The sequence below is a fragment of the Myxocyprinus asiaticus genome, chromosome 34, assembly GCF_019703515.2.
Source record: "Myxocyprinus asiaticus isolate MX2 ecotype Aquarium Trade chromosome 34, UBuf_Myxa_2, whole genome shotgun sequence".
NCBI classification, from domain to species: Eukaryota; Metazoa; Chordata; class Actinopteri; order Cypriniformes; family Catostomidae; genus Myxocyprinus; species Myxocyprinus asiaticus.
In genome coordinates, this window is record NC_059377.1 from 31,972,533 (window position 1) to 31,985,674 (window position 13,142).

Consider the following 13,142-nt stretch of genomic DNA (forward strand, 5'->3'; position numbering starts at 1 on the left):
CATTTACTCACCCTCATGCCATCCCAGATGTGTATGACATTCTTTCTTCTGCTAAACCAAAACAAATGTTTTTAGAAGAATATCACATAAGCGAGTTGGCATGTTCACGTGAGAACTGACGTGACTGGAATTGCAGCTCAGTTTATTTACAACAGAACGCTGTTCACAAGCTTCAATGGTTTGCTTACATCACCGCAAGAGGCTGCGTGAACTCAGTCCTCTCATGAACACGCACTGAAGAGTGACCAGAAGTAAACAATTAGAGTGCAAAGGACTTAAATATTGATCTGTTTCTCACCCAAAGCGATCATATCGCTTTAGAAGATATTAATTTAACCACTGGAATCATATAAGTTACTTTTATTCTGATTGTCTCTGCTTTTTGGAGCTTCAAAGTTCTAGCCACCATTCACTTGCATTGTATGGACCTACAGAGCTGAGATATTCTAAAAATCTTCGTTTGTATTCTGCAGAAGAAAGAAAGTCCTACACATTTGGGATGGCATGAGGGTGAGTAAATGATGAGGATTTTCATTTTAAATCTAGTTTTTGCAATCCAGGAGTTTTTTGACCGCTGAAAATTGGTAGAAAGATGTAATTTCAATGTTTTTTTTGTGTTGAATAACGTATATCCATGTACACAGCATACATCTTGAACAAACATACATTTTGTTCAACAATAAACTGCATTTCTATTCTTCACAATCTCATTTACATTCATGTCAAATCAAACATTACATCTACTCAGGCTAAGATCTACCATGAAACTTGCAGAATACTCAGATGCAACCCCAACCTTTCTGATATTCTCTAGCCAAGCTTCCACTGAGCTGAACAAGGTCAACGATTTCAGGAAAAAGGCAAACAAAAATACTGCATGTCTCCTACATGGAATATATATATATATATATATATATATATATATATATATATATATATATATATATATATATATATATATATATATATATATCTTTATCTCTTTTGTCACACCGCAGGTCCATCTAAAATAAACTAGTGAAGGGAAAAAAGTGTTTAAAAATGCTGAAAGAATGCTGAAATGAGCAGATACAGGACTTTTACAGGACACTTTTACACATTCATATATTTAACAAAATATTTATGCTGATAATTAGTCCATAGACACCTTATTTGTCAACTACCCCTAAACACATGCAGAACAGAGCAAATAAAGTTCTGAAAGCTGGGTGAACAAGTCTTCACAATACAGAATGACAGTATAAGGGTTGGTCAGACCTGGGATTGGCCGTCTCACTGGCATGCTGAAACGCCTGGTGATCACAGTGAAGAACAAACACTATAGGAGCCAATAACTCATGCATGCCCTGTAGAGAGACAGAGTGAGAAAGAGAAGAGTGATGAACAGGGAAAATGAGAGGTTAATGTATTAAAAAATGTATTCATAGTTTGGCACAATTACACGCAGAGATTTGACTCAGCCAGTCTTATTTTGACTCAGCAAAAGTGTATAAACCTGTTTGTATAGCAGCTGCTCATTCTCTCGTGCATAGCAGAATAGAATATCAGTCAGCTTCGTCCTAACATCCTCTTCCTGGAAGTACAGCATCTCTGGAAACCTGCACATAGACAATGAGTTAGACATATACCGTTGAGAGATTTGCACTTCTGGTTATCAGACTTTGTGGAACATGTCTATAGTTACTATGATGAACTACACTTGTGGTTACTTGGCTTGGGCACATGTGTGAAAGGTCTAGCATCATTTGTTTGAAGATGCTACTTGGCTTGATATTGTGTTTCTAATGCAATCAAATTCTAACATTTTTAAGCGTGACTGAAGTGCCCAAATACTTTCTGGGGCCACTGTATATGTATGTGTGTGTAGGTGAATTAGACACTTACGTTCGTAACACATCCTGTTTGATCATAACCCTTAGCTCCTTATCCTGAAAGAACTTGTTCCATAGACTCTAAAAGAGAGAGATATAGAAAGCAGACATACAGGAACAGAGAGAGAGGGAAGCGAAGGTCGAGATGTTAATCAAACAGGAACAGATCCAGGCATTCACATGTTTATCTGGATTGTGATTGGATGTTCTCTCACTCCTTCATCCTGTGAGAGTGGGTTGTTCACCACCAGGTCCTGTTGGCCAGCAGCTTTGCGAGGGTTTGTAATGTGCTGCAGGTCAAGACAAAGACTCATGATTTAGTCTCATGATGTAGTCTCAAAATCAACTGAACATATAAAACCACAGACACATTCAGATGCACACACATACCATCTCTTTGATCTTCTCATACTGTGCTCTGAGCTCCTTGATTCTGCGGATCCATTGAGTCTTATCTTCAGGTAGGACGTCCAGATAAAGCTGGAATCAACATATCCAGTCCAACTAGGATATCAATGCTTCAAAACATGAAATAGTTTATGCATCACATATGTTTTAGTTATTACACATAAACATTGTGGCTGCATGCCTTTACCTTCCAACATACACTGCGGAATCGGCTGCTCCGTAATCGTCCATTAATGCCTGCCTGCCTGATCCGTGCCAGGTAGTTACTGTTCTGGAACAAGTCATCCCACTCCTTGCTGTAAGGAACATATCAAAGATAGAAATAAACCACTCCATATAGGTTCAAATGCAACATGACAATGGAGACCATTAGCATGATAAATACATTAACTAAGAGACCTGTATGACTGAAATGTGGACTCAGCAGCAATGTCTAGTGATCCTCCTGAAAGTAACAAACAAAAAGACAAAATTACAGAAGAAACATTTACCATGAAATCAGAAGTGATTATCTAAACACCACTGGAATCCAACTTAACCTTAGTTGTCAATCAGACTTGTATAAATTACACATCTAGGCCTGTCACATTTATTACACAATCTTCTGGTCGTAGTTATTTGAGATAGCCGTGATCATTGTGAATGTTGAAATTCCAATGAAATATTGCCATTCGAGCACAAGTTAATAGAACAGAAATACTGTGAAATATGTGTTTTAACCTCTCCCTTTCTGGTCCAGTAGTGCATTATGTGAATGCTCCAAAAACTCTAAGACCATCTCTGTAGTGCAGAATAGTTCATGGTGCAGCACTTATTACGTGCACTATGAATGCAACACCCTCAGAAATTAGGACAGAAATATATTACTATTGCATAAAAAAACTCATATTCAATATGATAATATTTACAAAGATTAAAAATATATACAGTAATATTCTGGTGGGTGAATTTAAACAGATATTTTTTTTCACATCGGTCACACATTAACACTTAGAGCTAAGGCTGACAAGAACTTTTTTTTGTTTTTAAAATGTGTAAATATTTTAAACCAGATAGCAAACTATGCCAAGACAAACTTTGATGTTGGCTTGAAAAAGCCTGGCCTGACTGTTTAAACTAGTTTCTAAAATCTTGAAGTTTGAGGGTTTTACAGGCCCATCAGTCAGAAAAATAGACTAAACGAATGTAGAAAGAAGATATAAAGACGGGAAAAAAGTCAAATAGTTCGAAGGATGGAGAAACAGACAGATAAATGGATATACTGTAAATACTGGATGATGCATGGATGGATAGAAAAACATGATGGATGGATGGATGGATAGATAGATAGAGAAACATGATGGATGGATGGATAGAAAAACATGATAGATGGATGGATGGATAGATAGAAAAACATGATGAATGGATAGAAATACATGATGGACGGACAGACATATTGATTGATTAAGCTTAAAGGTCTTGTGTGTGGATGGATGGATGGGCAGATGAATAGAAAAACATGGACTGATGGATAGATAGAAAAACATGATGGATGGATATACTAGATAGATCCTGTAGATGGATAGACAGACGGACAGACAGATTAAGCTTAAAGGTCTTGTGTGTGAATGGATGAATGGAAAAACAAGACAGATAGACAGATAAAGCTTAAAGGTCTTTTGTGTGTTTACATGTAAATGCTTTGACAGCTGGTGTTTGACAACTGGAATTTCACAGTTGGAGTTTGAAATCATGAACATTCCATGGCACATTTGAACATTGCTTCAATGCAAGTTTAATGGATTTTTTGGATATTTGATAATCCATTACAGGAAAACCGTAAGTCCGATCAGTTAGAAAAGTCATATCAACACAAGTCAGAACAGTCTGAAGATATGTGCCAAGTTTGTGGATGTAGCTTGAAAGATCTAGGAGCTACAATTGGAAAATTTGGTCTTCTTTTTTGTGATTCTGGAAAAACTCTAAACCAAGTCTGCAGAATAACAGTATGTTGGCTTTTCTTAAGCCAACATAATAACCATTTGCATGACAATTAATCACCAGCAAAATGTTATGACCATGACAGACAGAGACACAACTTTTAAAATACTAGCAAAATCTCAAATCTGCATAGAAGTTTGAAGTTGTATGTACACTGGTGGGATACAGGATATAGCTTCTTAAGGGTGACTTCTCAACAACACATTATTTTATGTCCCACACAGTAATCACTATGTGTGCGTGATCTCATCTTGTAAGCATTTTCTCCGACAAGAATTTATTTAATCCCCAATGTTAATTACTCCTGTAAAAATCGAAAAAATTCTGACAGCTTGTCTACTCACAAATACATGCACTAAAACTCACGGCTGTCACCTTCCATCTCCATCTCTGTCACTCGATCACATAATTAAAGGGATCGTTCACCCAAAAATGAAAATTCTCTCATTTACCCACCTTCATGCCATTCCAGATGTGTTTGACTTTCTTTTTTTTACGGAACACAAAAGAAGATTTTTAGAAGAATATCTCAGCTCTGTAGGTCAAAAAGTTTGAAGCTCCAAAAGAATAAAGGCAGCATAAAAGTAATCCATATGACTCCAGTGGTTAAATCCATGTCTTCTGAAGTGATATGATTGGTGTGGGTGAGAAACAGATCAATATTTAAGTCCTTTTTTACTATTAATCTCCACTTTCACATCTTTTGTTTTCGGAGATTCGAATTCTTCATGCATATGCTACCTACTGGGCAGGGAGGAGAATTTATAGTAAAAAAGGACTTAAATATTGATCTGTTTCTCACAAACACCTATTACATCACTTCTGAAGATATGGATTTAACCACTGGAGTCGTACGGATTACTTTTATGCTGCCTTTATGTGCATTTTGGAGCTTCAATTTTTGGTACCCATTCACTTTGTTACGCATTGTATGGACTTACAGAGCTGTAATATTCTTCTTAAAATCTTTGTGTTAAGCAGAAGAAAGACATACACATCTGGGATGGTATAAATGATTAGAGAATTTTCATTTTTGGATGAACTATCCCTTTAACCTGGTTTACATAGTGATAAAGCTGGGAAACTTTAAAATATATTGGTCCTCTTACTGCCTCTGTTTTTGTTGTAGTTCTGTAGAGGGTCATAACCAGTCTCCTGCTCGTCCTGTTGCAGCGGGTGTTGTGTTTCGAAATTTGGGTGCTGCATGTCCTGTGAAGCCAGAGAGAAAATCGCTGAAGACTCTTAGAAGAGAGACAGGAACTCTAACCCTGTAACTGAAAGAGTGAAGGGACAATGCTTTTATTATATGTTGAAGTAAATCTACCTATGGATACTCACTGTTAGACTCGCCTAGTTCTCCTCATAGATCTGATCACAGTGGAGACCACAGTCCACTAACCATTAATCTGACAACAAACAGCAACAAATGAATAAACATACAAAGCCCAAACTAGCATAGTTAGTTCACAGTGGCATACTATAATTCCTCAGAAAATATTTCATAGTCTTACTTTTGAGTTGTGTGTACATATATATATATATATATATATATATATATATATATATAAAAATGTATATGTTTGTATGTATATATATATATATATATATATATACACACACACACACACACACACACACACACACACACGGCCAAAAGTTTGGAATAATGTACAGATTTTGCTGTTTCGGAAGGAAATTGGTACTTTAATTCACCAAAGTGGCATTCAACTGATCACAAAGTATAGTCAGGACATTACTGATGTAAAAAAGCAGCACCATCACTATTTGAAAAAAGTCATTTTTGATAAAATCTAGACAGGCCCCATTTCCAGCAGCCATCACTCCAACACCTTATCCTTGAGTAATCATGCTAAATTGCTAATTTTGTACTAGAAAATCACTTGCCATTATATCAAACACAATTAAAAAGCTATTTGGTTCGTTAAATGAAGCTTAACATTGTCTTTGTGTTTGTTTTTGAGCTGCCACAGTATGCAATAGACTGGCATGTCTTAAGGTCAATATTAGGTCAAAAATGGCAAAAAAAAAAAAAAAGAAACAGCTTTCTCTAGAAACTCATCAGTCAATCATTGTTTTGAGGAATGAGGGCTATACAATGCTTGAAATTGCCAAAAAACTGAAGATTTCATACAAAGGTGTACACTACAGTCTTCAAAGACAAAGGACAATTGGCTCTAACAAGAACGGAAAGAGATGTGGAAGGCCAGACATACAACTAAACAAGAGGATAAGTACATCAGAGTCTCTAGTTTGAGACCTCACATGTCCTCAGCTGACAGCTTCATTGAATTCTACCTGCTCAACACCAGTTTAATGTACAACAGTAAAGAGAAGACTCAGGGGTGCAGGCCTTATGGGAAGAATTGCAAAGAAAAAGCCACTTTTGAAACAGAAAAACAAAAAGAAAAGGTTAGAGTGGGCAAAGAAACACAGACATTGGACAACAGATAATTGGAAAAGAGTGTTATGGATTTTAACCCCATTGAGCTTTTGTGGGATCAGCTAGATTGTAAGGTGTGTAAGAAGTGCCCGACAAGACAGCCACATCTATGACAAGTGCTACAGGAAGTGTGGGGTGAAATGTCACCTGAGTATCTGGACAAACTGACAGCTAGAATGCCAAGGATCTGCAAAGCTGTCATTGCTGCACATGGAGGATTTTTTGATGAGAACTCTTTGAAGTAGTTTAAGTTGAAGTTCTGAAACTTTTTTTCAAATTGTAATAGTAATGTTTCACATTATTAATGTCCTGACTATACATTGTGATCAGGTGAATAGCACTTTGGTGAATAAAAGTACAAATTTCTTTCCATAAGAGCAAAATCTGCACACTATTCCAAACTTTTGGCCGCCAGTGTGTGTGTGTGTGTGTGTGTGTGTGTGTGTGTGTGTGTGTGTGTATATATATATATATATATATATATAAGTCAGCAAAAAAGGAAACGTCCTCTCACTTTCAACTGCTTTTATTTCAGCAAACTTAACATGTAAATACTTAAACATAAAAAGATTTAACAACTAAACATAAACTGAACAAGTTTCACAGACATGTGACTAACAGAAATAGAATGTGTCCATGAACAAAGGGGGGGTCAAAATCAAAAGTAACAGTCAGTATCTGGTGTGGCCACCAGCTGCATTAAGTACTGCAGTGCATTTCCTCCTCATGGACTGCACCAGATTTGCCAGTTCTTGCTGTGAGATCTAGTGCAGAACAAGCAGTATGGCTGGTGGCATTGTCATGCTGGAGGGTCATGTCAGGATGAGCCTGCAGGAAGGGTATCACATGAGGGAGGAGGATGTCTTCCCTGTAATGCACAGCGTTGAGATTACCTGCAATGACAACAAGCTCAGTCCGATGATGCTGTGACACACCGCCCCAGACAATGACGGACACTCCACCTCCAAATCGATCCCGCTCAAGAGTACAGGCCTCAGTGTAACGCTCATTCCTTCGACGATAAACGCAAGTCCGACCATCACCCCTGGTGAGACAAAACCGCGACTCGTCAGTGAAGAGCACTTTTTGCCAGTCCTGTCTGGTTCAGCGAAGGTGGGTTTGTGCCCATAGGTGACATTGTTTCTGGTGATGTCTGGTAAGGACCTGCCTTACAACAGGCCCACAAGCCTTCAGTCCAGCCTCTCTCAGCATATTGCGGACAGTCTGAGCACTGATGGAGGGACTGTGCGTTCCTGGTGTAACTTGGGACAGTTGTTGTTGCCATCTTGTACCTGTCCCGCAGGTGTGATATTCAGATGTACCGATCCTGTGCAGGTGTTGTTACACATGGTCTGCCACTTTGAGGACGATCAGCTGTCCTTCCTGTCTCCCTGTAGCGCTGTCTTAGGCGTCTCACAGTACGGACATTGCAATTTATTGCCCTGGCCACATCTGCAGTCCTCATGTCTCCATGCAGCATGCCTAAAGCATGTTCACGCAGCTGAGCATGGACTCTGGGCATCTTTCTTTTGGTGTTTTTCAGAGTCAGTAGAAAGATCTCTTTAGTGTCCTAAGTTTTCATAACTGTGATCTTAATTGCCTACCGTCTGTAAGCTGTTAGTGTCTTAACGACCGTTCCACAAGTGCATGTTCATTAATTGTTTATGGTTCATTGAACAAGCATGGAAAACATTGTTTAACCCCTTTACAATAAAGATCTGTAAAGTTATTTGGATTTTTACAAAATTATCTTTAAAATACAGTGTCCTGAAAAAGGAACGTTTCTTTTTTTGCTGAGTTTATATATATATATTATTTAATTCAATGGGTTTGGTAATGTTGCTGATGTTTCAAAAGTAAGCTAATTTAAAAAAAAAAAAAAATATATATATATATATATATATATATATATATATATATAGACTTGGGCTAATGTTAGTGTTCTAATAAAGCACATTGAAGCTTTTCTTCAATTATTGTATATTTAGTTTTCATTTAATGCATCTTCTGCATGGAGGTTTGTGATATTTAAAAGCATACTGAAATAACTTTACAGTGGTACTTAGGCGCAAATTTTCCACGGAGCGAAAATGGAGCAGTGTTTCTTTTATCAACAAGCGGGAAATGGACAACCTGCAGTGGAGCTGGAGCGTGTGATTATAGAATGCTTTGAGCGCAAAGGGGAAATTGTTGCCGCTCCACTCCACTCACATACTATGAAGTAGTTTTTGCACACATTGTTCATTCACAAAAAATATTTTTGTTAAAATAGCCAATATGAAGGTAAATAATGCTTTTTACTAAGCTAGTATGTATCACTGTATATAAAATATAAATATAAACATAAGTGCATATCATTGAAAAAGATTAAATCACATTCTCTCTTGTGTTCACTTAGTGAACAACTGTGGGAAACATGCCTTCATTATTTAATTAAATGGATCAGTAAATAGTAAATACACAATTATCGAGATGCATATCGAATATCATCAAAAGGCTGAATAATATCGAGATAGACCTATAATTTTTGTAGCCATAATTGCCCAGCCCTAGAAAGTTCAATGCTATACAAACACCCTACGCAGAGTAAATATGTACATTATTTGAGATTTAAGTTAGAGGTCGACTGATATATATCGGTTTTAACAATTAACCGTGCCGATCCCTACAAAAAATCTAAACTAGCCACAAACTTGCCGCTCGTTATTTTCACATGCAAATGAGCATTTGATTCGCCGCAAATGTTTGCCAGGAGTCTGCAGGTCTTCGCCGGTAGTGGTGAACCTTCGGCAAACCTTTGGCAACAATGGACAATTTGCCGAAAGTTTGTTGCAATGCTCATTTGCATGTGAAAATTATCAGTGGCAAATTTGCCGCAAATTTGACATGAACTCCCGATTTTCTAAAGGGGATAGTTGCTTTTTGGAACTATTGGTTATCGGAAAAAATCCAACACCGATAGTTGCTGATAGTTTTTTTTTCTCCATGTTCCTCTGTGGCCAAAACCCTTAATCTGATGAATATATAGCCTATATAAAGCTTACTTAGATGAATATTTATATAGAGAGGATTGTAGCCAAGTCACTGTCTTCATCACTGTTTATGAACTACATCACGATTATTAAAACAAAATATTATTTAAAAAAAGACGCATATTAACCATAGACATTATTAATGTCTTTATTGACACTTTATTGATTATTAAGTTAATTTTGATTTTGACTGACAGTGTCGCTAAAGAAAAGGAAAAAAGTATTTTATAATACCAGAACAAACAACTGACAAGCAAACTCTGTTGATCTAATATTGATGAATAATGATCTACTGTTAATGAATTACTGCTTATACAGTATTTATTAGCCTATATGACAATGTTTACTTCATAGTATGTTATTGTAATACATTGTAGATGATTGTAAGAGTGCATGTTTTGTTTAGAAGCACAGACATTTCAAAATAAGAGTCCTCAGTGTGTTTCAGGCTTGTGTATAGTTAAAATGATAAGGTTACAACAGTAACCACAGTTCCCTGAAAGGAGGGAATGAAATGCTGCGTCGCTGACACTTTGGGATTATCTCTATAGGTATAATCTCTGAAACTCTTTAAAATCTCACCAATTTTCATTGGCAGATGGCGCTTTCAACTTCACCTCACGTGTATCATCGGGTGTATACTGTATATATAGTGACGCACAGCTCACTGTGTAGTGCGGCCAGCTTACGCAGCATTTAATTCCCTTCTTTCATTGAACAGTGGTTACAGTCATAACTTTATCTTTCCCTTTCAAGACAGTCATTTCAATGCTGCGTTGCTGATGCTTTGGGGAATGTATAACAAACGCTGTGCTACTGATTCGCACACGCAACAATGCCTACTAGCCAATAGGGTAGTTAAAAACACTCGCAGAAGGAATAATTATGATGAAAAGATGGATAAACATAGTGATGACGCTAGCTGATTCGGGTAGCGCAGCATCACATGATTATTTAAATCACTGACATGTGTGAATATGTATTATGAAGGCCCTAAATGGGTAGTGAAAATTCATATAGGGTGACAGCTGACTGCTGCTTATGGAATGAGCATGTATAAATGAGCTGGTAGTAAGCAACAGTATACACAGTCTAGCTCTACTTCACAGTAAGTACTTAGGAAGAGAGAGAGGTGACATTCAGGTTAAAAACTGAGCGAAAGTGCTGAGGGAAGCCCAACCTGCAGCTAGGCAGATGTCTTCAAGGGAAACGCCATTAGATAAGGCCCATGAAGAGGCCATGCCTCTAGCAGAGTGAGCTTCATCTCCAATAGGGCACTGTATGCCTTGTGAGTCATTTGCAAGCGCAACAGCATCTACGATCCAATGTGAAAGCCTTTGTTTGGAAACGGCCAAACCTTTAAAGTGACCAGTGACACACACAAAAAGCTGATTTGACAGTCTCATTTGGCTTGTTCAATTGACATATGCACGTAACGCCCTTACGGGACATAGTGTGTGCAGCCTCTCTGCCTCGTCCGAATCAAATGGAGGAGGAGAGAAAGCCTGAAGGGTAATAACTTGCGCTCTGAAGGCAGTGGTCAAAATTTTTAGCATGTAGCCTTTTCTGGGTTTGAGAATGGCTTTGGACAAGTCCGGTCCAAACTCTAAACAAGAATCATTAACCGATAGTGCTTGAAGGTCCCCGTCATGTTTATCTGAAACCAAAGCGAGAAGCAGTGCAATCTTTAATGAGTGCGCGTCAACTCACTGTATCCAAGGGCTCACACGGCGTTGCCGTGAGTGCTTTTAACACAAGTGCCAAGTCCCAAACCGGAACAGTAACGGGGCGAGATGGTCTCAACCGCCTCGCGCCACGTAAGAATTTCACAATCAAAGGATGTCTGCCAACTGACAGACCACCCAATGAGACATATCCGGTTGCTATGGCAGTGACATACACTTTAAGCGTAGACGGGGTAAGACCCGCGTCCAAGCGCTCTTGCAGAAAGTGAAGTATGTGCATACATCGCATTGTACGGGGTCCTCGCCTCGAGAGGAACACCAATCAGTGAACACTCGCCATTTCAAGGTTTGTAAACGTCTTGTCGAAGGGGTGCTGGCCTGTAATATGGTGTGGAGCAATGGTTGTGAGAGCCCTTCTGCATCAAATGGGCACCGTTTAGGGATCAGACGTGAAGTTTCCACAATTCAGGTTGTGGATGCCAAACCCAGCCCGTGTTTGAAGCATCCATTGTGACCACTTTGCATCTGGATACTTGACCGAGTGCCACGCCTGTCTGATATAACATTGGCGTTTTCCAAATGGTCAACACGGCTAGACAGTGGCATTATACCACAATATGAAGGCGACCGTGTCGCCATGAATGATGAGGCACCTTCGATCTGAGCCAGTACTTAAGTGGTCTCATATGCAATAGTCCCAGCGGAGGGATCGCTGTTGCGGAAGCTACCCAGAGACCCAGAGACCATTGAAAAAGCTTCAATGGAAACATTTTCCCAGCTTGAATGTGTTCAAACACTGGTGAATGGAATGACTGTGTTCTTCTGTCAGGTGCACCAGCATAGAGACCGAGTCGAGGTTCATGCCCAGGAATGAAATCAGTGCCACTCTCCCTCAGGGAGCTGCCGTGTTGTGAGTTTTGCATTAAGGCATGAATTTGAAAAGAGCTCCTTATTATGAATGTGTTTGTGCCTTGAGCAATTGCGTTGGGACTTGCATCTTTTATTGGTTTGTGACACACATTTGGCACGAAGCCAACAACATTGGAAACATAAACACAATTTTGTCGATCCTGTAAACTGTCTGGAAAGGCGACTGAAGCAATGCGGGGACTCGGCGGAATGATCCGGGCTCTCTTGGCAGCTGGAACGAACACATCCATGGGCTCTGGTCCCCGCTTCATGCTAGCTATGTCAGGAACACTGCTCCGGCTTGGGGGGGGGGGGGTTGGGTACCTCCCATCAGTACGATGGCACCTCGGGACAGCATTCTTGCATTTTAGCCAAGGGCTTTGTGAGGTCACCGGGGGCTCCGTCTCTGCTTTCCTCGGCGGCAGTGCAGCAGGTGTGCTGAGTTTGCGTGGACGCTGTACCAAGGAGGAGCATGAGTGATTAGGAGGTGCTGCAGAGGTTTGCTCTTTTCTGACAGGGTTTGGATGGGTGAGCAGGCCTGGATTTCCACAGCGGAGTTTTTCAGTGTTCCAGAGACTGCAGCACGGCCCTCCTCTCCTTGGAGAGAAGTACTGGCGAGCTCATCAAGTGACTGTATCCAGGTCTCACCTTCAGACACCATACTGTCCTTGTCCTCGGAATGACCACCAAACGTAATGGAACCACATCCAAGTCATCACGGGGGTACTCCACAGGCAAAAACGCTCGTGGATGAGGTGAGGGGAAAAATCTCCTCCTCAATTAAATCTTCTCCTCA

At 39.3% G+C, this 13,142-nt stretch overlaps 1 protein-coding gene across 8 annotated transcripts in view; it reads right to left on the reverse strand.

The window, feature by feature from the left end:
- LOC127424883 (TBC1 domain family member 5-like) overlaps window positions 1-13,142 on the reverse strand; it is a 40,202-nt gene that overhangs the window by 12,884 nt on the left and 14,176 nt on the right. For 4 of the 8 annotated variants that reach the window (XM_051670405.1, XM_051670400.1, XM_051670401.1 and 1 more), the window contains 9 exons: window positions 5,598-5,665; window positions 5,369-5,468; window positions 2,679-2,724; window positions 2,467-2,575; window positions 2,262-2,351; window positions 2,087-2,161; window positions 1,885-1,952; window positions 1,496-1,598; window positions 1,258-1,346 (listed from right to left, as the gene is read on the reverse strand). In XM_051670405.1, the coding sequence (XP_051526365.1) occupies window positions 1,258-1,346; window positions 1,496-1,598; window positions 1,885-1,952; window positions 2,087-2,161; window positions 2,262-2,351; window positions 2,467-2,575; window positions 2,679-2,724; window positions 5,369-5,465 (677 nt within the window). In that variant the 5' untranslated portion in view covers window positions 5,466-5,468; window positions 5,598-5,665. Of the gene's footprint in view, window positions 1-1,257; window positions 1,347-1,495; window positions 1,599-1,884; window positions 1,953-2,086; window positions 2,162-2,261; window positions 2,390-2,466; window positions 2,576-2,678; window positions 2,725-5,368; window positions 5,534-5,597; window positions 5,666-13,142 lie in introns of those variants that run through there. The other 4 variants (XM_051670403.1, XM_051670404.1, XM_051670406.1 and 1 more) reach the window with 4 other exon arrangements.